At 44.4% G+C, this 26305-nt stretch overlaps 1 protein-coding gene across 4 annotated transcripts in view; it reads left to right on the forward strand.

Annotated features, from left to right (window-relative positions):
- The window catches only part of TTK (TTK protein kinase), a 63188-nt gene continuing 36883 nt past the window's right edge, over nucleotides 1–26305 (forward strand). The window contains exons 1-4 of one of the 4 annotated variants that reach the window (XM_019496891.2): nucleotides 1–88; nucleotides 9861–10002; nucleotides 10337–10562; nucleotides 22339–22445. In XM_019496891.2, the coding sequence (XP_019352436.1) occupies nucleotides 9861–10002; nucleotides 10337–10562; nucleotides 22339–22445 (475 nt within the window). In that variant the 5' untranslated portion in view covers nucleotides 1–88. Of the gene's footprint in view, nucleotides 156–3092; nucleotides 3472–9860; nucleotides 10003–10336; nucleotides 10563–22338; nucleotides 22446–26305 lie in introns of those variants that run through there. The other 3 variants (XM_006270432.4, XM_019496890.2, XM_019496889.2) reach the window with 3 other exon arrangements.

The raw sequence follows: 26305 nt of genomic DNA on the forward strand, positions 1-26305 counted from the left end.
CGGCCAATCCGCGGCGTTGCGTTCGACCGGAAGCCTCACCTAGCCAATAAGCGGCTGTCTTGTTCGGCGGTGGCCGAATTCAAACGCGGTAGGTCGCGCGCTCGCTTCTCTCAGCGGCTCCGGAGCAGCCCACGGTGAGCGCGGTCCGGCCGGAGGTGGGCATCGGGGAGGGGCCGCGGGCAAGGTGGGCTCCCGCCTCGCGCGGATGGGGGCCGAGCTGGGCGCAGCCGTGTCTGCCCCGCGGGGCCGCCGGTCTCGGAGGGCGGGAGCGGTCCTAGACTTCTCTCAAGGCGCGGCCCTGATCCGGCAGTTGGGACGTCTGGGGCGAGCCGGCTCGGCTCGGGTGTTGCCACTGCTGATGGCAGCTGGGCGTCCTCTTCCCCAAGCCCGGCCTTGAGTCTCTGGGCCCCGGAGCTGCGCGCTGGGCGGGGGGAGGGAAGCGCACCCCCACTCCCACTCCTGCTTGCCTCCACGTTGCGCAGGATGCCGGCTGAGTGACTGCTTGATCTGCAGAGTACTTAAAAATCCATACTCATTCTTGCTTATATGATTAGTATTGTTGAAATCAACGAGACTATTTCTGGGAACAACATAATGCAAGTGCTGTGCAGGCTTAGACTGAAGTCAGTTTCCTCTGTAGTTTGTGTGGGCCTGTGGTCCTCAGGCTTGAGGCAGTCGTGATACTAAAGATATCCCTCAGAAAATGCCGGCTCTTAATTTTCATGCATTTTTATTACTGTGCCCGTGTACAGTTCCTCTTCCAACTCCATTTCACTGATGGCTTATAAGTACTGCAGTTTAACATCTTTGGTCCCTATAGAGCCATGCTTCTCATAGTATGGTCTGTGGGCCAAATGCAGCCTGCAAGCCCCTTTCATGAAGCCTGTGGCCCAGCAGTACTCTTTAGAAGTTAAACTCATGATAAAAACATCTACCTTGTTTCACTTATACAGTATTATGACATGTGCAGGGAGCGTATCTGAGTTTTTAGTCGGGCTTGTCACATCAAGGACTGGCCTTTTTGAAATGGCTCTTCAGGGACAAAATGTTGGGAACTCCTGTTTGCTTGTAGCCAGCAATAACCTTGGTAGCAGGCTTCCAAATAGTTTGGGATGAGGGTTGGGCATGGCAGGCTTACCCAAGCATGTTCATGCATCTGAGTTTAAGAGGCATTCCCAGAGTTGGTAAGTAGTCAGACTCTATATCTGTTGGTCATGGAGAAGAGTGCTAGTAGTTGGCCATGTAGTTGACCAAAAAAAAGTTTTAGGAGAAATACAGTGAAGCCTACATTTGTTCCAGAACAGTACGATAGTGTTGTGCTTTTATTAGGAAGCAAAAGATCAGTCACAAAGGAATACAATATGCAGCAGGTTTATGATACAAGTCCTAGTTCTCAAAGGTTTGTTGGTGATGGCCAAAAGAAACTAGAGCGGATGTGAAAGGCCTTGTAAAACTGTCAGTTTTAAAAATATTGTCCAAGGCAGCAAAGCTTCTGCATTGACCAGCTGTGTTGTAGCTCATGACATGGCCAAGGAGGGTAAACATTTTGCTGATAGTAAACATGCAATCTTTGAAGAACTGAAAGATCTAGATATGTTGCTGTTGGTCCTTCGAATTTGAAGATGACCACGACATCACTGGCTGGTTTGGTTTCTGTGAGCATGAGAGTGGCTGATCAGGTCAACTTGTGTTTTGAACCGTCTGTAGCACACTGAGCAAGAGATGCCATTTTGGGGTCTTTGCTCAACTGCAGACGTGCTGCTCCTGTGAGGTTTACTGTGTTTGCACTTCTTCTCTGCATCAGCAGCTCTCCTCCACTCATAGACTGTAGCTCTAGTATGAATGAGGCTTCACCAAGTGGAACAATCATGAGCGAGATCTTCCCAAGACTTTAGGTGAATGTTGAAATGTTTTGGGGTGATTTCACTGAGTCCTTGAAACATTTCTTCTGGCCTCCCTGAGAGTGCTTTTCCTCCTTTAGCTCACTGTAGAAGATCTTCTTGGGCAATTGGCCATCTGACATCCTGCTGGCATGGCCTGCCCATCTCATCTGTGACTTTTATCAACAGAGTGTGGATGCTTGGAATGCCTGCCTGCGTGAGATCCTCAGTGTCTGGGACCTTGTCTTGCCATCTTATCTTCATTAGTCTTCTCATACAGACCATGGGAAAGTGGTTCAGCTTCATAGTGGGCACATCTATACATGCCCCTGACTGCGCATCTAGTACAGCAAGTACTAAATGACTGCACAGTATCTACTGACACAGCGTTGCCCTGGCGGTGCATGATTATTTTGAGATGCTACGTGTGCTATGGTGATGTAGCATCTTATGTAAACGTGCCCAGCATAGTGTCTGTACACCGTCCAAGTTTTGCATACATACGTGAAGATTGGCAATACCTTTCAAGTGTTGACTAAATACATCAGGATTAGCTATGTAGACCTTCAGATTTATTTGTTGACTGATTGATGCCTCTGCACTCCCACGTATTTGTACATTGTTTGCCGAAGGTCACACTTGCTTTGGCAATTCTGGCATTGGTTTCATCAATGTGAACTGCATGTGACAGTGCACTGCTGAGATAGGTGAACTTGTCCACAGCCTGGAGTGTTTGGTCCTTCACTGTGATGGCAGGCTCTATGTAAAGTTTTCCTGGTGCATCACTTCAGTCTTAATGTTGATTGTGAGACCAAAGTTGTCACAAGCTGAGGAGAAATGGTCCATACTCAGCTGCGTGTCAGACTCACATCTGGGGAACAGCCATCAGCAAATGGAAGATCATGAGCAGTCACTTATTATAATTGTGTTTTCGTCTGTAATCTCCTTAAATTGAGGACCTTGCCATTGTTCTGTATCTGATGTCAATCCCAGTGTCACAGTCACAAAAGGCATCTGTAAGTATGGCAGAGAACATCCTACTGAAGAGGGTTGCCCCCCCACCAGACTCCACTGGTGACTGGGAATAGTTCATATGATTTGCCTATTATCTTAAGTCATATCTCTTGCTGATTCCCCAACTCTGACTGAGACTGGAAGCAATTAACCTGCTGTCAAATGGTAAAGCACTTGGAGCAGCTGCTGTACCAGCAGAGAGCTACAAGGCTGGAGGCTTGCACATTGCTCTGAAACTGACTGAATTCTTCCAGTCAACGTGGACTCAAGGAGTACAAGGATGCAGCCATTGTCCAGTTGTACAAGCAGAAAGGCAAAAGACAATCCTGTGAGAACCATCTGGGCATCTCCTTGCTGTCAATAGCTGGTAAAATCCTCGCCAGAATTCTGCTGAATCTTCTGCAACATGTGGAACAAAGGCTCCTGCCTGAGAGTCACTGTGGCTTTAGGAAAGGATGTGGGACCATAGACGTGGTGTTTGCAGCTCTTTAACTTCAGGAGAAATACCAGGAATAGAGCTCAGACCTGTGCAGTAGGGAAGATGCTCTCCTTGGTCGGAGGCAGGGGAGTGGATGAGGTAGGGGTAGCTTGCTTTTGAATTTATTTTTCTTTCTCTGGCCAGGGAAGCTTTCTTGTTACTTCAATATTTTGTTTCTGTGATTCTCTTGCTCTCATTTTTAACTTCCCTTAGCATTTTGGCAGAAGGCAGCATATACATTTAAGAAACGTAATGTGATTTGTGAGCTTTTATTCTGCATGAGTGAGTCCTTTCATATGTGCCTACCTGCCTTGATGGAGTCTTAACACAGGTATATGGATTAGCTTGTATGAAATGTATCCCTAGCTAAGTAGGAGTTGCACACAGCTCCATGTGGCTTACTGAAAAATACTTAATGTTGAGAATCAGAAGTGCTTAGTGAGAATAGTTGTTTATTTCTGAAGGCTTCAAATGTCTGAAATGTGAACCTATAATATTATGTTAGCACTTAGAGGCCAGCAAAAGTATTAGCCCCAGTATGCTAAGTGCTGTACAAGTGACAGGGAAAAGAAAAGGATGAGGCAAACAAGTGGGCTAAGGTGGTCGGTGACAGTTGAAACCAAAAATACAGGAGCAACTGTTTAGAGTTCTTAATTATAGGTTTTATACAGATAAGAGCAAAGGAAGGTGGTAAATGATCCAGATAAGAATCAGGACAAAAGTAGAATGTTTTAATGTGTATGTGTTAAAACTATTCTGCCCACAACCACAATGATAGCAGCTTCTTGAATTGGAATTTGTAGTCTCTGTCTCCAGATTCCTGAAAACTCATTCAGTGCTTTTGTAAATTATTTTAAGAATAAGATATTACAAAAATAAGTAGAAATATATTTGTGGAAAGCCTGGGAGGATGTTCTGTTAAGGTCAACTGAACAATCTAAACTTTTCTGAATTTTCTAGGACAGTGGTTTTCATCCTGTAGTCCATGGACTCCTGGGGGTCTGCAGACTGTGTCCTAAGGGGTGTACAAAAGATGACTATGATAATCAAAAGTATGCCACTACCACACTTGCAATTCATTGGGGTCCACCCCTCCATTTGAAAATTTTTTAGGAGTCCGCTAATGAAAATAGATTTTTGTATTTTTTTTTGTTTTGTTTTTTCCTCCCCCCCCCCCCCCCCCCAAACCGCTCTAATGTGAGGGCAAGGGTCTTCAATTTCATTTTTGCTTTTAATTACAATATTCTTGTTGGATTTGGATCTATCAAAGTGTGGTATTTTTGTGTTACTTCTTCAGCATCTGCTTTTTTGCTTGACTAGGTTTGGGTGAAGGGGGAAGCTTTCTTCTCAGGAGTTACCACATCAGATCACACTAGAGGTAGATAATCTGGCTGGGGCCTTCCCTGATGTTTTAGAGGTAGAAAATAGAGACTCAGTGGTGGACTGCTGTAAAGTAGTCTACCCTTGGAAGTTAGGGAGAGTTAATACTGGTGTTATGTACTGAAGTATACATTAGTTTAATTTCTAAAAGTGAGTGTGTGTGCACACAAAGGTTATCCAGTCATAGCTAATGGTTTAGGAATTTGTTGGACTTGCTTCTAATTGGTATAGTGAGTATCTGTAAATTGGTAGTTAAGCATAGTTTTTATAGCTGTTACATTTTATAGGCTTTACACAAGAATTTTTCTTCACTCTAGAATCGCTAATCTGAAGATTTAAAAAATCTGCTATATTCATGCCTTAATGTGGTCCCAGTCTATGGATGATGACTTCTTGATCTTGGTATTGGTCTCTACCTAGAGCTAATTCAGGACCAAATTAATTTTGGTCTTTCTCCACCTGAGGAGCCAGTGATTAGAAAACACTATGCAAAAGCTAGAAAACTTGAAGTGGTTTAGGTTTCTTCAGGTCCTCATTTAAGGCATCTCGGAGTTAAGTCTACTGAGCCCAGATCAAACTCAAGGAGGAAAAATTGGAGATGGTTCTGTTGATACTGAAAAAGGGCTAATGTGGTCCCCATTTTCAAGAAGGGGAGGAAGGAGGACCCGGGCAACTATAGGCCAGTTAGTCTCACCTCCATCCTTGGCAAAGTCTTTGAAAAAATTATCGAGGCTCACATTTGCGAGAGCCCGGCAGCACAAATTATGCTGAGGGGAAACCAGCACGGGTTTGTAGCAGGCAGATCGTGCCCGACTAATCTAGTCTCTTTTTATGACCAGGTTACGAAACGCCTGGACGCAGGAGTAGGGGTGGATGTCGTATACTTAGACTTCAGGAAGGCCTTCGATACGGTATCCCACCCCATACTGGTGAACAAGTTAAGAGGCTGTGACTTGGATGACTACACAGTCCGGTGGGTGGCGAATTGGCTGGAAGGTTGCACCCAGAGAGTCGTGGTAGATGGGTCGGTTTCGACCTGGAAGGGTGTGGGCAGTGGGGTCCCGCAGGGCTCAGTCCTTGGACCGATACTCTTTAATGTCTTCATCAGTGACTTGGACGAGGGAGTGAAATGTACTCTGTCCCAGTTTGCAGATGACACAAAGCTATGGGGAGATGTGGACACGCCGGAGGGCAGGGAACAGCTGCAGGCAGACCTGGACAGGTTGGACAAGTGGGCAGAAACCAACAGAATGCAGTTCAACAAGGAGAAATGCAAAATGCTGCACCTAGGGAGGAAAAATGTCCAGCACACCTGCAGCCTAGGAAATGACCTGCTGGGTGGCACAGAGGTGGAAAGGGATCTTGGAGTCCTAGTGGACTCCAAGATGAACATGAGTTGGCAGTGTGACGAAGCCATCAGAAAAGCTAATGGCACTTTATTGTGCAACAGCAGATGCATGACGAACAGAACCAAAGAGGTGATACTTCCCCTCTATAGGGCGCTGGTCAGACCGCAGTTGGAGTACTACGTGCAATTCTGGGCACCGCACTTCAAGAGAGATGTGGATAACCTGGAGAGGGTCCAGAGAAGGGCCACTCGTATGGTTAAGGGCTTGCAGGCCAAGCCCTACGAGGAGAGACTAGAGAACCTGGACCTTTTTAGCCTCCGCAAGAGAAGGTTGAGTTGCAACCTTGTGGCTGCCTATAAGTTCATCATGGGGGCACAGAAGGGAATTGGTGAGGTTTTATTCACCTAGGCGCCCCCGGGGGTTACAAGAAATAATGGCCACAAGCTAGCAGAGAGCAGATTTAGACTAGACATTAGGAAGAACTTCTTCACAGTTCGAGTGGTCAAGGTCTGGACTGGGCTCCCAAGGGAGGTGGTGCTCTCCCCTACCCTGGGGGTCTTCAAGAGGAGGTTAGATATGCATCTTGCTGGGGTCATCTAAACCCAGCACTCTTTCCTGCCTATGCGGGGGGTCAGACTTGATGATCTATTGAGGTTCCTTCCAACCCTAACATCTATGTATAAGTACAGGAATAAATAGCATCAGTTTCAGAAAACCTTTTAAGTACATTTTCTGCAACAAGACTAGACAGAAGATATAACATGCTGAGATCCCTAGATACTGAATAGTGTATTATAACCTTAGTGTCTTTTGGAGACTTTTACAACTGGAGGGGTGAGGGAGGACTCTAAACTTCTGCAGATAGATTGCCTTTGTTTAGAAACTGCACTTCAGAACAGGGATTCCAAACTGGTGGGAGCTGCTTAAGCAAAGATGTGGGTAGGGTCTTTTGGTTACCTCATATGTGCTGCATGTATGATAAAAGCAGGGAACAGTTTCAAAATACGGTATGCACTGGTCAGAAACAACTTATATGACCTGTTTCCTCAGTATAGGTGGTGTTATATGGAGAAAGTTTCAAATGTTGGTTGCAGACCTCTGAAGTGCTTCAAAGGGATATACAAGTGTGTTTGTGTTTCAGGCTATCTTTGGAGAGCTTTGAAGTGTTCCAAAATAGTACCCGTTTGAGTGAGGTGCTATATAGAATTGCTTCACTGATTCTCATACCTGTATGATGTATAGAATGAGACCAGGGTATTCCTGGGTCTTCCAGCATTCATCAGCCTCCCTAGGAGTTAGGTGCTCTTCTGCCATTGTACCTCTGCTGTCCCACTAGAGCTGGATAGGTTCTTTCCCCTTCGTCTTTTGCATGGCAAGAGGCATGACTGGGATCTAGCATAAGATCCAATCGCACCTTATTGCCAGGAGCCTGATTATCATAATCCTGGGCTCCCCCTGCACCAGCCAGTAGCAAGCTCCCATAGCTGACAAGGCTTGTAGCTGGGGCAGCATCCTGCAAGTTGCATCTGTGAGCTGTCATCTGTGGGGCTTACAGCTGTTGCAGTGTGTGATACACCCCTGCAGCTGGGAACTCCATCAGCTGGTGGGGCTCCCAGTGACAAGGGAGTACCTGGCCACATGTTCAATTAATGGGGTGATAAGAATGAGTTACAAAATTATTACACTTTTTTGGTGGAATAACTCTGTGGCTTATTCCTTGTTTTATCATATTAATTTATTGAACCTGTGGCTTGGTCACAACTTAAGGCGTGATTAACCAGTTAATCACATCTTACATGTAATGTGTAGATGGGGCCCTAGGTTATACACCTCTTCTCCCTGGATATAGGATAGATGGGGCTGGTCCATTATAATTTGCCAAGCTTCTGTGGTAAAAATCTGAAAACAGGCATGTGGCCACATGTTCATTATGTTCAATATATCCATTTTAAATAGCTGCTTTGCTAATAAACTGGCACGTGCGAATGATTCTGTTGCATCTTTGAATCTGGAGTAAGTGGCTCTGAGAATATATAGCTCTATTTTGCTTAAAATGGAGATGCCAGGGAAAGGTTAAACCTGTCCTTGCTCATCAAGAATACTTATCTCTTACATAAGGTAGTAAACGCTAAAACAGCAAAAGCCTCTTAATAATAACCTTGTAAAACATCCTCATCCTACAGTTAGGGTAGAGTAACACATTTTATTTCTTTTAAAAGCAAAATTTTAGATGTTGAACTCTGACCTCTCTCTTGGCTCTTGTATAGACTGAGGAAGAGATTTGTGGAAGATGATATTTATCTTTCTCCCTGCCCCACTCCTGCCTCCTCCCAGTCTTGACGCATATCCCCTTATCTCTTCATTAGCCTTTTATTTCTAATTTATTGTGCTGTGATCAAGTCTTACTTTCAGTGTTAGGCTGCATCCTTTCATGGTGACTTCAGCCACATAAACCAGTGGTCACCAGCCTGGGGCTCATGATCAACTGGCTGATCCCAGAGCATCTTTAGGTTGATCCTGGTCTGGGAATAGTTGGGTGTGCGTGCATCCAGCTGCTGGGCAGGTGCAGCTCAGCGTAGCAGCAGACTCGGTATGGGAAGATCTGCTCATTCAGGAGCATGGTGGGTTGGGGGGGGCGCTCCTGCCCCTGGGCACAGCCCAGTGGAAGGGTGAGGGGGGGAGACCTGTGCCGCCCCTCCATGCTCAGGTTGGAGGCAATTGCTGCTGTGCAGTGCCTGCTGTACCCCTAGCACAGGGTGGGGGGAGTAGTAGGGGCCCCTGGGGCCTCCACTGGGCTGTGCCCAGTGGCGGGAGCCCCCCTACCCCCACACCATTGGGACAACCAGGGGTGCAGAAGAGTTGAGTGGCCCCTTGGGTGCACGTGGGATCTGGTTTGCGATCATAGCTGCGTGCATGCCCTTCCTCCTTTGCTGCAGCCACCCAGAGCCCACAGCCCAGATTCTCTGCGGCCCTACCCATTTCCCATGCCACCTAGTGTTATACTGTTATTTCTACACTATTTTGGCTGAGCCTTTCCCCCTTGCCCGCCCAGCAATGGGACACGTCTCGCTTGTGGGGGGCGGAGAGCACGGTAGATCCTGGGGTGCCCTTAACTTTCAGAAATTGATCTTCACCATAAATAGGTTGGAGGCCACTGCCATAAACCAACAAGGAATTAACAGAGTTTATGCAACTTGGGCCCCTGCTACACATTGCATAATATTAGGGGTGCACTGATAGAGATTTTCTTCACTGACTCAGATAGCCAATTGTTCATTAGGCATGTCACCTGATACTGATCCAATAACCGGAGCATAGTCAGAGAGTATTAAAATATGTCAGCTGTTTAGGAAATAGTACCAAATGACTATTTATAGATACTGTTGATGCAATAAAAATAGCTATTAATTTTAAAAGCATTATAAAAATCAAAACAAGTATTTAAATAATAAGTATCTAGGGTGGCATCTACAGAACAAAGGAGTGGAGGTTGATTTTTTTTTCTACAGGTGGCTTAGCTAACACTAGTGAAAGAACTCTGCTCATAGGAGTTGCATTCCACTAAGTTGCTCACAGTATAGCAGTATTGGCAGCCTCTCTTGATGGGCTGAACTGAAGTAGATATGGATATATAACTCACTTGCAAAACTAATATTAGGAGGAAAGATGTAAAGCTTTCCCAAGTAGTCTCCAGTTTAAACTTTTGAGGGCAGTAGAGCTCTGCAGTAGTAATATTGCCTTTTATTTTTGTGTCTACAGATGGAGGAAGAAGATTTAAGTGAAGGGGGACCGACAATTGCCTCAATCATGAACAGAGTCAGAGACCTGAAAAGTAAATACAAAAACGAAGACAATGTCACTGATGAATTCAATTTCACCAAAGTGTCAGTTGATTCAACAGGTATGTAACTTTGTCTTTCTGGTGTCATTTTGCTGTTCATGCTGCAGCAATTAATTGGAGAGAGCTCTTATGTAAAAAGCTCAAGTTCTTACAGTTCTTTAGACTAAAGACTGAAAGGCATGCTGAAGACAGATGTCAAATTTCAGCTTTGTTTGATAATGCTACCCAGAAGCTGTATCCTAAACTAGTTTTATACTTTAAACTAATCTTTACACATTTGTCAATATGTGCAAATGGTTTTTATCTGTTGCAAATGCCATATTGTCATATATCTGACTCTAAAGTATCTTACATTGTTTCTTTTTTTTCTCTACCCCCTCTCCTCCCCCCCCAGACAACTCAGGCACTCTTAATCACATAATGATGACTGCAAATAATCCTGAAGACTGGCTGAGTTTCTTGCTTAAGTTGGAAAAGAAGGGCATCCCACAGGCTGATGTGGGCTTATTGAATAGATTAATTGGTCGTTACAGTCAAGCAGTTGCTGCACTACCTGCAGAAAAATATAGTCAAAATAAGAGCTATGCTCGTATCCTAGTGAGATTTGCTGAGCTGAAAGCGTAAGTATTAATCAACAATTTCCAGTGTTAGAACCCTAGAAACATAGTTCTGAACTTTAAAAGCAAGGATAAAAGCTTTAAAAAGGGACCTTTTACCTCGAGATATGTAATAGCATAAATGTCCATGTGAAAACTTTTCGAGTAGAGGGCAAAAAAATATTAGAAAAATGCTACTTGAGTAGCCAATGATTGAAGTAAGCCTGGCTGACTTCATTAACTTAATACACCCTAGTGTAAAGTATAAACATTCCAATTATTACGACTGGAGTTTGCTTTTAATATAGGGGAATATTTCCCCATGTTGTTCTTATTTTCCATTTATTAAAACATCTGCAAAAAGGTGACTGGGAATTGTTTGAGACATAGACTGGAAATAACCTAAGGAGCACCTGGAACAACCAAATTCTGAGTTTATCTTTGTGCCATGCTTGTAACTCTTACCTCCTTTTGTTTTTGCCATTCCAATGTGGAAACAAGTTGTTTACCATAAGAAAGGGGAACTATGCCCTCTGCCTCCCAAAAGCTAGTTGCCCAATTGATCAAAACGGATAGATAGCTATTATCTTCTCAATCGATGTTCCACTCTTGTTTCACTAAGAGTAAGAATGCTTCTTGTTCAGTTTCCTTTTTTCTGGTTGCTTTCTGAATGTTGAAAGTACTATTTTTCTTTGCTGCCCCATATCCAACCCCATCTCCTTAGAGGGTGTGGGGGGAAGCTCTTTCAATTTTAAATTATTTCCACACTTTCAGCCATTTATAAGCTACCTACTTCAAGGAAACAAACTGACTAACAGGACCTCACCAGGACAGAATTGGAATCTTCATTAGCCATCAGGTTCCTTATTTAATAGTGCTAGCCTTCCTTTTACCGAATTTACAAGATAAATATTTTTGTAATTACTAGGTTTAGAAATTTCTAACACTAATAGCTCTACTATTTAAATGTGACCTTTTAATGGCACTGTTTTTCTTGTTAAAGCAAGTTTCCACTGTAGTTTAAAGTGTGTATATGTAGAGATAGAAGCCATTCTGGGAAAATTGAGATACTCCATTTGAAATATAGCTAGAGAAAGCACTAACCATGTTCAACTTCCAGTAGTAAGGTGGACGACTGACAATTTGTGTCTTCAAACTACAGCGCCAATGCTGCTGTTAAGATATAAATTGAACAGAACCATAGGAGAACATAAAGGAGCCCAAAAGGGAGACAAGTAGGTCGAAATGGAAAATACTTCAGTTGCATGTATATAAAAGCAAGGAGTATGGGCAGCAAACACTATAAAGTGGAGGTCATAGCCTGCGAAGAAAATAATGGTGTGATTTGGCGTTACAATGACTTGGTGAGACAGCTCTTAAGTTTGGAACATCAATTCTGAGGGTATACTGCGTGCGTTGGTACAGAAGCATTGGGTGGTAGCTAGGGGTGTGCTAATAGAGATTTCTGGGGCAGATACTAATAGTTGATTTTTAAGGAGGTATATTGGCCAATGCCAGCCTGGCAGCTTGGAGAGGTGTGTGTTGCTGGCAAGTCTGGTGTGGGGGAAGGGGAAAGGAAGGGGTGTGGGGTGGGGACAGATCAAGATGCCTGTGGTAAGGGAAGAGTGGGCCTGGGGCAAGCACTGCCCAGCTGGAGTGGGGCAGGCATGGGATGAAGCCCTGGCTCAAATGGTGGGGGTGGCTCCCACCGCTTGGCCTGCGGCTTGTCTGCCACTCGCCTGCTCATCCAGTGGCTCCCACAGCTGCTACCGCCGCTTGGCCAGGAGGGCATGGGGGAGGGGGCATGTGTTCCTGGACCTGCACAGGGTGGGGTGTGGTGTGCCAGGCAGGCTGCAGCTGTGGGCTCGGGCTGTGCGGGACCCTTCCCAGCCCAGTCTGCCTTGCCCCGCGCAGATCTTGGGGTACATGCCCTCCCATCCCAGATGTCTCGTGGCTCCTGCCACCACTCATGCAGGCAAATACTGCCAGCGGTTCTTAGATGAACAGTGGGCACCCCCCGCATGGATGAGCCACAGCCATGTCCTACGCCCACTTCACCCTGGCTGGGAAGCCCTTGCCCCACCCCACTCCTCTCACCACAGGGGCCTAAATCCCCTTCCCCTTTCCCCTTCCACCACACCAGATTTAGCAGCTGCATGCAGCTCTCCAAGCTGCTGGGCTGTGCTCCTCGCTGCCTGCTCTGCGGCTGTGCGCGTGCATGGGCCGTTCTTATCAGCCTAATATGGCCGGTTTCCGATACGGACGTTTTTCTTTATATCGGTGCCGATCTGATATCGGACTGATGTATCGGTACACCTCTAGGGGTGGCTGCAGCTAATGCTGGGGATTTTTGACTAGCGTGTGCTGATGCTTCTGCTGGTTATATAAAAAGCAAAGCAAAACAAAACAAACCCCTGCTCCATGGAGGTTTCTGGTTAGAACATCTTGCTCCTCTGCTTAAGGCCTCACTGATTCCCGCATTTGAGATCAAAAAGTAACTTTACCCTAGTCAGATTCCTCATGGACTGTAGTGGGGGGAGGGGAGGTAGAGATGGTCCCTTTCTTTGCATTTCTTAAGTGTAATTTTAACAATTACTCTGTTTTCACGGCAGCGGTAGGATGTGGATTGTGCCCTCCATCCTCCTGATCTCTCGCCCCTGTAGCAAGTTAGGGTATCCTTAGTGTTTTGAGTCATTGTGTCTGACAGTTATATGAGAGGGTTGTTTGCACAGTTTTAAGAACAAGTTAGTGTAGAATGGCTTGGGTGGAGATGATCCTGCCTTGGGCGAGGGATTGAACTAGATAATCTCCTGAGGTCCCTTGCAGTCCTGCTTTTTCTATAACTGTCTTTTTGGTAACGATTCGTATTCCTTCAAAATATGTGACTGTATGGGGCAGGTAGTTGGAATGCCTGTCAATTTTAGGACCTAAGAATTATAGTCTTTATTTCTTTTCTGGTTTTTCTGCATCTTTATTTCCTGCTTTTCCTGAGCAGCATAGTTAGCTTTCTCCTTGTGCTTCTGTCTCGTGTCCTTCCTTGGGTTGTCACCTGCAGATAGGATGTTCTGGTAGTCTTAATATGCTCAGTTTGTGTTTTTTCTTTTTTTTTTTCTGATGGCAACAGATAAAATGTTTGGCTTCCATCTCCCTCTAAATAGCTACAGGGTGGATATTCTGTAGATTACGGAAAACGTACAAATAAATTACAGGAAGATGCCATTAAAAGCTACTTTGTAGATAGTGGTCAGTCGACACCTTATCCCTGTGGAGATGTTCCTGATGACTCTGGCCCATAGATTGTCTTCAGAGCATCATAGAAGTTCTTCATATCATTCTTGTCTGCATAAGACTGAATCTCATCTGTCTTGTTCAGCCATGAATTTTGCATCTCTCTGAGTTTGCGTTGGACAATCATTTTGATGTTGTTGAAAGCTGCCTAAAATGTTGAAGTGCTGTCTCCTAAGTAGGCCTTATGGAGCCAATGTTTCTCATTCAGTAGTCTCCCTATGTTACTATCATTTTCATCGAACCAATCTTGATGTTTATGTGGTGGGACCAAGGGTATTGGATGCAGCCGAGTACACGGTCTCTAAAGGATGCCCAGTTTCCTTTGTTATTGGAGTTTACATCAATTGTTACTAGCTGGCTGCACGGTTCTTCAACAAATGCCTGTTTCACATTCTTCTATTTCAGTTTAGAGATATTGAACTTTTTGGGTGCTTTTTTTCTCTTGTGGACATCTACTAAGATGTATCTGGATATTCAGCTTGGAGACTGAGCCTGTGGTCAGTACAGCATTCTGCACTTCTCATGGCCTTTGTCACTATGACATCCTGTCTGTCTCTTCTGACAATGATGTAATCAGTGAGATGCCAATGCTTGGAACACGGGTGCATCCAAGACGGCTTGTTGTGGTTTGGGGCAGGCAGAAGAATGTATTGGTGATGAGATCAAGTTCAACACACTTCCTCAGCAAGAGGAGCCCACTGCTGTTGCATTTCCCAAGGCCATTTTTCTGATGATGCCTGGCCATGCCTGGTGATCTGTGCCAGCTCTAGCATTAAAGTCACCAAAGATGATGAGCTTGTCTGCCTTTGGCACTTCTACAATTTAAGGACTCCATGTCTTCATAAAATTTGTCATTAATCACATCTTGGTTATTCATGGTGGGAACATAGGCACTGTACATAGTTGTACATCTTTGCCCAGACAGTGGGGAATCTCATTAGCATAAGTCTGTAATCCACTCCCTTTGGGTGATTTGTAGGCTTGCTGACTAGCTGTGTTTTGATGGCAAACCCAACACCAGCTTCACAGTGCTCTTTACTAAAGTGTCAAGGTGTAGCCAGCTTCTTTTTTAATGAGTTGTCTTTCTTCAGCTAGGTTAGTTTCACTTGGGGCCACTATCTGAATGTTGAATCCGGCCAGTTCTCTACCAACTAGAGCTATTCTTCTCTCTGGTCTATCTGCTGTTCGTACAGTCCATTAGTCTGTTCACATTCCAAGCACCAATGGTGGGGTGTCAGCTTTGTCTTTTTTGTCTTGGTGTGATATCCCCCCCCCAAATGCTATAGTGGGATCCCCATCAGCCGTGCTATGCCGACCAGGGTTAAGGTGAAGCAAACAATGTTTAGGGAACCTTTTCTAGCCCCTTCCTTATGCTACGGAGGTGAACGGTGTGATCCTAAATAGGGCTACTCAGTCACCCAGGGGACTGCTGAATACCACTTCTGCTTCAATCCAGTGAAAAGCAACCCCCTGCCCGAGCTGCTTGTGTAGAAGGTTGCAGCTATAGCTTTCATTGTATCCACATTGCTACAGAACTTGAGTGAATCTGTGGGGGGTATAGATGATATTGTGACATGCATGTGAGTTGAATTTAAGTGAGGAAAAGTAGAGTAGAGTCGCCCTCAGTCTCTCTCAGCCTTTCTGAATCCAGTGACATGAGAGTGTTGAGACATCTGGAGAAAAGTCTGGGTGCAGTGATGGCCATCAGGTCCTGCTGTACCTGAACTGATGCCCTACATTGTCCATATAGCTCTTGCCATCTGCCTTCACAGCTGGGTACATGAGCATATCTGCTTGGCCACCTGATCCATTGAAGAGGTCTTTCTAGAGAGAGCCAGGTGTAGCCGTCCACTGGAGTCAACAGTCTGGCCCTGCACTCCAGTATTGAGTGCTGATGGCACCACACTGTTCACTGACAAAGGCAGGCAAGGTTCTTTGAGTAGATGTGATATCTTTTATTAGACCAACTGAGTAGCTGGAAAAAAGCTCTTAGCCAGTTTTTGGGCACAGTCACCCTTCTTCAGGCATGGGGAGTCTCCACTGTTCTGAGACTCCAAGAAATGAGAGAAGCTAAAAGTGTGGCAGGATGTCAATTAGAATGTAAATAGATAGAAATTAGAAAGACAAAAGGTAAAGCAGAGAGGTGAGGGGGAAGAGAGCAGGGGAATAAAAGGCTAAAGGGAGACATTCCAGTGATAGAATACAAGGTGATAAAGAGGCTGTCGGTGACAAAGAAAATAGTTGGAGATCAAGAAAACCAGAATGAGAGAAGATCAGTGTGAGAGAAAGTAGTGAAAATATAAATAGGTAGAAAAGAGAAACAAAAGGTAAAGCGGGGGTGGAGAAAGAGCCTCCTTCTTACCTCTAATGTTTCCCTTTGGCCTAAGTGAAGAAGGAAATAGTAGGAAATCAGGGAGACAAAGGGCAAAGTAGAGGAGGGGAGAAAAGGTTGTGGGGGGGTAGAAAGAAGAATGTAAAAGGTCAGGTCAGGCAGGTGCCTGTTAAACATGTCAGGCAGGTTGTAATGTGTCATAAAACCAATGTCTGTACTGAGTCCATGGTTTGTTTGTTTTTTTGTTTGTTTGTTTGTTTTTTTTTTGTATCCAGTAGATTTGTGAAGTGAAGTTCGTAGGCTTACCTACAGAAGGTGTTTTATTAAGTTCCCTTCGAGGATTAGAACTGAGAGATTGGATAGGGAGTGATTGTCCTGTGAGAAGTGTGCCCCCACAGGTAGTTGAGTATTCTGTCTTTAATAGATTTTTGGTGTGCATTCATTTTTGTGCATAGTTGTTGTTTAGTTTCTCCAACATATTTTTCATCAAGGCATTTGGTGCACTGGATGAGATTATATAATATTTCTGGAGGTGCAGCGGTAAGATCCAGGCATGGTGATGGTTCTGTTGAGGGGTGTAGTTATAGTGCGGGTGGTGGAAATGTGTTGACAGTTTAACATTTCTTGTCCTGGCATGGTCTGGATCCATTTGGTATAGTTTGGGTCATAAGGAGTTTGCTTCTGGTGATGGAGTTAGCGAGGTTTGGTGCTTGTTTGAAGCTAGGATGGGTAGTTCTGGAATGATCTCTTTAAGAATCAGGTCTTCTTCTAGTATGGATTGCAACTGTTTGAGGATTTTCTGTGCAGGTTCCAGGGAAGGAACCTGTAGCCAACAACCTGTTTGGTTATAGCCTAACATGGCTACAGCCAAAAACACAGCTTCATTGACGAAGGAAAGATGCTGCAAAGATGGGCAGAACACTTCAACAACATCTTCAATCAACAATCATTTATTAGTGAGGAGGCAATTGTTAATGTCTACCTGGGTCAGTCAGTCATCTCCTGATGATCTTTCAACACTGACTGAGAGTATGAAAGCAATTGACCTGCTGTCAAATGGTAAGGCACATGGAGCAGATGCTGTACCAGCAGAGGTCTACCAGGCCGGAAGCTCCCACATAGCTCTGAAGCTGATTCTGCTCTTCCAGTCAATGTGGACTTGAGGAACTATACCACAGGATACAAAGAAACATCCCTTGTCCGCTTGTACAAGCAGAAAAGCAATAGACAGTCCTGCAGCAACCATTGGGGCATCTTCTTGCTGTCAGTTGCTGGTAAATTCTTGCCAGAATTCTCCTGAATCATCTTGTGCATCACATGGAACAAGGATTCCTGCCTGGGAGTCATTGTGGCTTCAGGAAAGGATGTGGGACCACAGACATGATATTTTCAGCTTCTCAAGTTCAGGAGAAATGCTGAGAACAGAACTCCAACCTGTATATGACTTCCACTGGCCTGACAAAAACATTCGATATGGTCAGTCAGGAGGGACTCTGGAAGATCTTGGCAAGATTTGGTTGTCTGGAGAAATTCATTGCAATGGTTTAGGGGTTTAGGTTGTAGCCGTGTTGGTCTAAGGATATAGGCAGACAAGATTCCTTGGGTGAATTTGATATCTTTTATTAGGGTTGGTCTAATAAAAGATATCAAATTCACCCAAGGAACCTTGTCTTGCAATGGTTTAGCAGTTCCATGATGGCATGCTCACTCTTGTTGTAGATGATGGCAAGTCATCTGAACCATTCCCAGTCACCAATGGAGTCAAGCAGAGTGGGGTGCTAGCCCCAACCCTCTTCAGTATGATATTCTCTGCCATGCTTACAGATGCCTCTCATGACTGTGACACGGATTGACCTCAGATACCAGACTGATGGCAAGCTCTTCAATTTGAGGAGACTACAGGCAAAGACACAATTCCAGGAAGTGCCTGTTTGTGATCTTTTGCTTGCTGATGACTGTTCCCCAAATGCCAAATGCGAGTCTGACACTCAGCAGAGTATGGTTCATTTCTCTACAGCTTGTGACAACTTTGGTCTCAATCAACACTAAGAAGGCTGAAGTGATGCACCAGGAAAGCTTTACATGGAGCCTACTATCACAGTTAATGACCAAACCCTCCAGGCAGTGGACAAGTTCACCTGTCTTGGCAGTACACTATCATGTGCAGTTCACATTAAAACCAGTGCCAGAATTGCCAGAGGAAGTGTAGCCTTTGGCAAACTATGTACAAATGTGTGGGAGTGCAGAGGCATCAGTCAACAAACAAAACTGGCATTGTGTTGCTAATCCTGATGTATGCATGTGAAACCTGGACAGCGTACAGACACCATGCAATGAAACTGTACCAGTTTCCCATGGGCTGTGTGAGGAGACTGAAGATAAGATGGCAAGACAAGGTCCCAAACACCAAGGTTCTCATGCAGCCAGGCATTCCAAGAATCTGCATTCTGTTGATGAAATCACAGATGAGATGGGCAGGCCATGTTACTACCATGTTAATGAGCAACTGCCAAAGAAGATCATCTGTGGTGAGCTAAAGCAGGGATAGTGGTCTCGGGGAGGCCAGAGGAAACATTTCAAGGATTTCTCAAGTCATCCTTGAAATGTTTCAACATTGACCCTGAGGTCTTGGGAAGATCTCGTTCATGATTGTTCCACCTGGCAAAGCCTCATCCATACTGGAGCTACAGTCTAAGCGAAGGAGAGCTGCTGAGGCAGCAGAAATGCAAACAGTGTAGATCTCGCATCAGCAGCATGTCTGCTGTTGATCAAGTAACCCAAAATGACATCTCTTGCCCAGTGTGCTACAGATGGTTCAAAGCCCAAGTTGACCTGGTCAGCTACTCACATGCTCACAGAAACCGAATCAGCCAGTGATGTCATGGTCATCTTTGAATTCGAAGGATGAACAGCAACCACAACATACCACGATCTAGCATGAAATTCATAGTAACTTGTGCTGAACTGTAGTATATTTTCTAGAAGCACTTATTCTTGATTTGAAGACTCTGAAAGATGGCAATTCCATTTTTTCCTTTAGTGGTTTATTTCATAGGTTAACTACAGGCGTTCCGCAACTTGCAACGTTTTATACTTACAATGTTTATGACGTCAGTTTCAGTTTTAAAATGCTTGATGCCATGCCAGCAAACAAGTTTGCTGCGTCTCCCATCTCTCCGGAGAACATCTGACCAAACTTCCTTGGACACTTTCTTTAAGAAAGCAGGCCAGACTCCTGAGAAGACTTCAGCCAAGAACCCTTCAAAAAGTCCAGCAAAGTCACCTCAAAGAAGTCCTTCCAAATCGATATGATTGCTACTTACAATATAAGTACATTAATGTAGCTATATTACTCATCTATAATTGTTCGAGTACAAAATTCTGGGGTATTTTTGGTGAAAATAGGGGATTGGGCCTTGGTTCAGGAACCAATCCCAGATTTATAACATTGTTCCATAGGAACAATTCGGTTCCACGTTACGTTTCAACTCAAGACGTGGTTTTCAGGAACCAATTGTCGTACGTCTGAGGACTGCCTGTACAATGTTAACATTTTGTGCCTTGTCTGACTTTAGGTTTCAGCTGTTGGGTGTTTTGCTTTCCTTTTCTTTGCTAGATTAGTGTCATCTAGCGTCAGGTGTGTTTTTTCCTATCAAGTTATTTAAGCTGTGGACTAGCCTAACTTTCAAGTACTCTGAAAGAAGAGGTGGAGTTCCTGCTTAGGAGTGTACCTAAGCAGTTCTGTGAGAACTATTCTGTCTACCTGTTCCTATGGAGAGGGATGCAGGGAATGAGCTAAGTTGCTGTACTTTAACTGTAAGCGGGTTGGGCAACCTTAGCTTCGTCTCTCCTCTACTCGCCTGCCGCAACTTGGATTAGAAAGAAAAGGAAAGGGATCTGATCTTTTGATGTTCGGGATCAATAAATGCCACCCAGGTGTTACGTGCTTATGGTGTTAGTTTATTTTCCAAAATAAAAAGGTAGAGTAACAGTAGTCTCGCCAATTAGTTCATTGGCGAGGGAAGCCCGAGCTGCAGATGAGGAAACTCTGCGCTGGATACCTTAAAGATACTTCCTAATTAGTAGTTTCTGCCACCAATTGCTTCGTTAGCGGGGCACGTTCTCTGCATCTCTCTTCGTGTGTGCCATGTGCCGGGAGTGACCCCCTGCTGCTCCCTCACTGTCTGTCTTGTTTTTGGCGTTGTCATTGTCCCGATGGGATCAGGAGCCTGGATTAGCTCCTACCACCTGCGTATTGTCTGAGAGACACCATCTCTTTCCCATGGCTCCTGGCGGAGCTGCCTCCCGATGCCTCAGTACTTCACCACACTCACCAGTGCAACTGCTATTCTTGGAGAAGTAATCTGCCTTGTGTCTGACTTGTCATATCTTCTGAAGTCCCGTGCTCACCGTGTCCTTCTAGATTGCAGGTCATATTCCTCATTTTCTCTCTCTCCGGCGTCTCAGTAACCCCTTTGTCCATCCTCTTGTGCCCGAAGGCAACAAGTAAATGTCCCGCTGCCGGCTTTATGCAGGTTTTGGTGGGCTAATCGTGTCTTGGGTGATCTTGTCTTGGATGTGTAATGCACCCTGCCAGGTGGAGGAAATTGTCAGGTCAATCCTGCCTGACTTTGCCTTAGTAACAGGGCTCTTGCCTGCATCCCTGTTATGTTAACCCTTAACAAAACAGGGCAAAAGTTAATTTGGCTTTGTTTCATTTGCACTGTTAAAGAAGCATGCAAACTTATACAGGCAGTCCTCGACTTATGACTGTTCAGGTTATGACAAATGGCACTTACGACCTTTGTAAATTACGACACTGTTTTGGGTATCTGACGGGGTTTTGACTTTACAACACTGGACACAGCTGCCTCCAGCTGGTAGGTCTGTTGTGGAGGGGCAGATCAACACCTCTGCAGTGAGGGAGGGATTGGGGTTGGGGCTGGGACAGCGACTGCCCACTGGGCGGAGGGGGTCTCGCCACTGTGCACCGCCGGTCCAGGAGGGCATGGGGCCAGAGCTGCACTGGGCTCCAATCCGGGCCAGCGGCAGATGGAGCTGGGAGTGGAGGCTATGCCAATCCCCTGCTTATAACATTGTAACTTGGAACTGGTTTTCCCATAGGAACAATGTTTTGACTTAAGACACAGGAACCAATTGGATTGCAAGTCTGAGGACTACCTGTATAATGCTTTTTAAGTGATACTGTCATTGGTTCTATTGATAGTAGAATAGTCCCAATGAAAGCTAGTTACTTAATCAATGGTATGACCTACTGAGATACAGGGGAAAAAAAAAATCTTTAGTGCTTAGTCCTCAAGGTTGTAGCTCTTGTATGTGCCTCAGTTTTTTGTTTTGCTTTGTTTTTCCAAACATCCTTTTTATAAGAGGGATACAGCTGTTATTTTACTTCTGCCTGTGGCATTGGAACAGTAAAATAACTTCCCTCCTTCTCTTAGCCACAGTGTTCCTTGTTCTTAAAGTACGTTTAGTCGCTTGTACAATATGACCATTAAAGCGTTTTCAGGGTGACTGCTTCCCAGATTCAGTCCCTTTTTCTGACTGCTTTGTCCTCACCATTGCTACTTTATTTGTCATTAACAGTGATCTTATGTTTGTTTCTAGAAAACTGAAGAATATTAAATCAGGCCTAAATTTAATCCCTGTAGAACTACACCCTTTAATAATGATTTGACATTGTCAAATGATCCTTTTTAGGTAGGGCATTGAGTTCTTAATGGATTTACTGTATGCTGTCCTGGTGCTCCATAGCGCTAATTTCTTGAGGCAAATTCATGCAATATGTTGGAGCCATGCAATTACTTTTATGAAAGTCTTATTTTGTCAAAATGCTGACTGGTATTTTTATATTTCAGCTGTTTGATTGGACTACTTTGTAAGCTTTTTCTATTATTTTTTCCTGTGATTTGACATTGGACTAAGCAGTCTGGTTATTTGGGGTAGTGGATAGTAATCTCACTGTGGATACTACACTCAGCCAGGGACAGAGAGAAGACTGCTTATATTCAGTAATAAGGAGGAGAGGGAATTTTTATGGAGGGTATTTTTTTTGGCAATGGGTGGGTCTCCAGAGCTCTACCTTTTATTTTGTTCTCCTTTTACCCTCTCACTTTAAATTTTGCTGTTTTTAATCTCCTCAATTTTCTAATTATTTTACAGTCTTCAAGACCCAGATGAGGCACGGGACCAGTTTCATCTTGCCAGATTGAACTGCAAGAAATTTGCTTTTGTCCATGTGGCTTTTGCACAGTTTGAAATGTCACAAGGTATGTCAAAGTTGTGTCCGTCCCTTCTCCCCCCTCCCCCACAAATTACTATATACTGTTCAAGTAAAGGGGTAGTTAAGGTAGTAACAGCTAAGGACGCTGGAATTTGTGCCAGAAGTGTGCTGTGTGGTGGCTCTTTTAATCTTGCTATTTCCTCTGCGTGCTGCTGCCCCCCCCCCCCCCCCCACACACACACAGTTGATTGGCAGCAGGGCCTTGCTGCTCGCCCCTGTTTGGCAGGGAGGGGAAAAACACAGTTTTAAATATGCTGTGGTTTTGTCTCCTGCTGCTGATTTTGGCGGAAGCCTCAGTGGCTCCACTGCTTGCTGCTGGTTGAGCAGAAGACTGCAGTGCGTTTAAAACAGTGGTTTTCATCTCCCTGCTGACCACGGGTGAGCAGCAAGTGGCGGGGTCCATGGGGCCTGTCTACCAATCGGCCGCAGGGTGGGGCGGGGGAGGCGCATAGGGGAAACTGCAAGATAAAAGGAGCCACGCAGCCCACTTCCAGTGCGAATTCCAGTGGTCCCTAGTAACGGCTAACGATTTAGAAAATAGTTAAAAATTTATTCTTCTTTACTTTATTGATCTAAAAGGAAGTGGGTAATGCTGTCTACCTACTACAAAAAAAAATGTATATACAATATTGAAAATGTTTTCTATTGAATACAGTACAGTTAAGAACTATTACTAAAGCTTTTTTTCTTCAAGATGCTAGGAAGACAGATCTAGCAACATTCTTTAGAACAGCTTCCTGCATGAAATGAGGTGGTAGAATACTGCTTTGCCATCTAGAAGTCTGAGAACTTCCTGTCTCAAGTTTTGGGTTTTTTGTTTTTCTGTTTTTTTTTTTTTTTAATGCAGAAACTGATTACTATATTTTAAATGATTGGGGGGGGGGTGTTGTATGTAGTTTTTCCATCAGTATAGAGAAGTAGCTTCATCTTTAGATGAAGCAACCTGCAAACCCCTACTTTCTAGGGCAGTGATTCTCAGCCGGGTACTCTGGGGTTCCTTGAGATCCTTTCAAGGGTGCCATGCAACGTTAGTACTGTGTAAACATTATTCACAAGATCAACCAGAGATTTCAAATAAAAATCCTTAGTGTCAAACTTTCTGACCTGTTGTAGTCTTGCTGAGTTCTCTACAACAGAAGACTTGCTCTGTTTTTCTGTAGGGGAAAAAACATGCTTGTAAACTAGGCTAGCATTTTTCTCAAGGGAAGCCTCAAGTCTAATGAGGTTGAGAACCACTGGTCTAGGCCATCACAACCTACCTTCTCTCCCCTCCCCCCCCCCCCCCCCCCCCCCCCCTTTCACTAGACAACCAGAAGTTGTGATGGCTTTGAAAGTTTCTTTTTAATATTTGCTATAAATTTAGTAGGTAAGCTAGAGCAGGAGTTTTCAACGTTTTCATTGTGAAGCACCCCCTAGTCTTGATTACCTGTCCTCTTATAATGATCAAATATAGTTCTTTGGGTTGTAGCAGAAGATAAATACCTTCTTAGTACCTTCACTTTAATTGTGTGTTTAGCAACATTTAGTACTGTTAATTAACCATTTCTGTTGATCTCTCTGTCCTGGTTTTTTTTTTTTTTTTTTTTTTGCTTCCTAATCCCCTGTCTGTTTGGTCCCCTTTTAAAGTTTCTTTGCAACTTCAGTTCTCTTGTTCTTGAGAGGTACTGCCCAACTGTTTTCTAGATGTCCCTGCTCCTGGAGAAAAAGCCTCTTGTCTTTGACTATGACTCCTGTGTAGTAGTAGTGGCCCCTAGAGGCTGGCTCTTCACTTCCTCTCCTGCTTGCATGCAGCTAGATTATTCTTCCCAGAAGTTGCAGGTAGGGAGGCAGAGAGCTAATGCCTTGTTTTTTGAACAAGTTAATTATTCCAACATCTTCTCAGTTCTTTTTTTGAATCTTTCTACCAGTACTAGACATCTGGAAGCATTGCCCTAATCACTTAACCAGCATAAACAGTAACTAGTTTAAAAAGACTGCAAAGTTGAGAATTCAGAAGTTAACAATACTGGACAGTTGGGTTCAGCCTAAATTCGGCTCTGTTGTGCACCTACAGTGTGATACAATCATAAATTGCATGATGATGTTTTCCCTGTAGGATCTTTTTTCTAATTCAAAGCATAGGCATGCATTGGAGCTATGAAGCGAGAGAGCCTGCCTGTAAGGCCTCAGCCTATTTAGGATTGGTCTGTTCTGGAATAGTTTTGCTCTCAGAATGCAAACTTGTGACTGGAGCTAAAGTTGATGAGAACTTTACTCTGAACATATTTGGTTGTATAAAAAGGGTGAAGACTGGCAGGGCCTTGGTCTCTCAATTGAGTTTTAAAAATTAGTGGTTTTAAAGGGAGTACCATAATATGTCAATAATCTCTCATTACAAGGGACAATTAGCATGCAGAACGTACTTTTCCCCTCTTTAATGAAGGAATATTCTTTCTTTTCTCGCTCCATCTCTTTCTTGGGTGTTTTCTGTTATGACTGCTTTTTTGGCTCCACATTTTTATGGATTAATTTATCTTTTTAAAATTACAAATTTTAACAAATTCACCATCTAGTAGAGGTGGAATAGAGTCTTTTATTTCATAAATCTGCCACTTGGTATGAAACCCTGCTGCTTAAAATCATAGGAAGTAGGTCTAGAAAGAATATCAGTCCATCTATTCTATCCTTCTGTCCCATGAGTTGATCAACTTTTTTCCACAAGTAAAAAGATTTTATGAATACTGTGTTCCTTTGTAGTTCTGTCAGAAGAACTAACATATTTTTAGGATGATGATGCATAAACCCATTTTGTACAGTGAACTGTTTTGTGTGCAAATGTGGCTGCTATTTTTTTCCTTTCATTTGCTTAGCCTATATAAAGGTGCATATCTGCCCTGCCTTCTGGCTGGCTTAAGACTAACATAGCGAACTCTCTCTCTCTCTCCCTCCTCTTGTCATAATTTGCTGCCTTATGCATATCAGGTGGATGTATATCCATAAAGTAGGTGGACAGTCTGCGCCTACTACTACTAGTCAGAAAACACATGTTCAGTAATGGTTTGGGTATTATTTTCAAGAATAATGCATGCTTGCATTTATAAGACTAAGAGCCCTGGCAAACATTACTTCCATCAAGCAACAGGCAGTACCACTCGAAGGAAACTTGCGCTGTGTGACCTTAACTTGGCCTCTGAACGTGATCTAGAAGGGGAGAAAAATGCACCATGAGAACTTGCTCTGCCAGCACTTACCCGCAAGGGGAGCTGGAGAGCAGCTGGCAGGGACTGTCTGTTATCCCATCTTTCTTCAACTGTTCTTGGAACTAGAAGCCAGCTGGATTCCCCCTGGGTGGAGGAGCTGCTCCCCCAACCCTTGTGCAGTTCTGGGGAGACCGGGGTGAGGGTTAGGAACAGCAGGGTTCAAACTTTCTAGGGACTTTGAGGTGCTTCTGTGTCTGTGCATGTTCTTCCCCCCGAGGTTTCTGAACAAATACCCCATTTTCCGCTGTGTCAGATGAGTAAAGCATGTGTTTGTTTACACTCCGGATTTCATAGAGAGGTGCTGGTGGCTACTTAAAGGCTGTTTTGAAGAAAGAAAGTAGGGGCAGTGAGTTTCTAGTTATTGAGCCGTGCCCTGGAGTAGCAATGAAGCATGAGTCACAGAATTCCCTTGCAGGAAAGGTGGAGTGGTGGAGAAAGAGCAGTCTACTCTGGGGTGCTGGAGGACCTGGCCAAACACACAATCTGCAATCCCTTGATTCCAGATTGATCTCTATCACAGCTCATTGATGGGTCTTGAGGTGACTTAAGAGTCCAATCCTTAAGCCACAGATCCGTCTGTAGAAGTTGCAGGTCTTTTTGCAGGCTG

Source organism: Alligator mississippiensis, chromosome 1 (assembly GCF_030867095.1).
Source record: "Alligator mississippiensis isolate rAllMis1 chromosome 1, rAllMis1, whole genome shotgun sequence".
NCBI lineage: Eukaryota > Metazoa > Chordata > Crocodylia > Alligatoridae > Alligator > Alligator mississippiensis.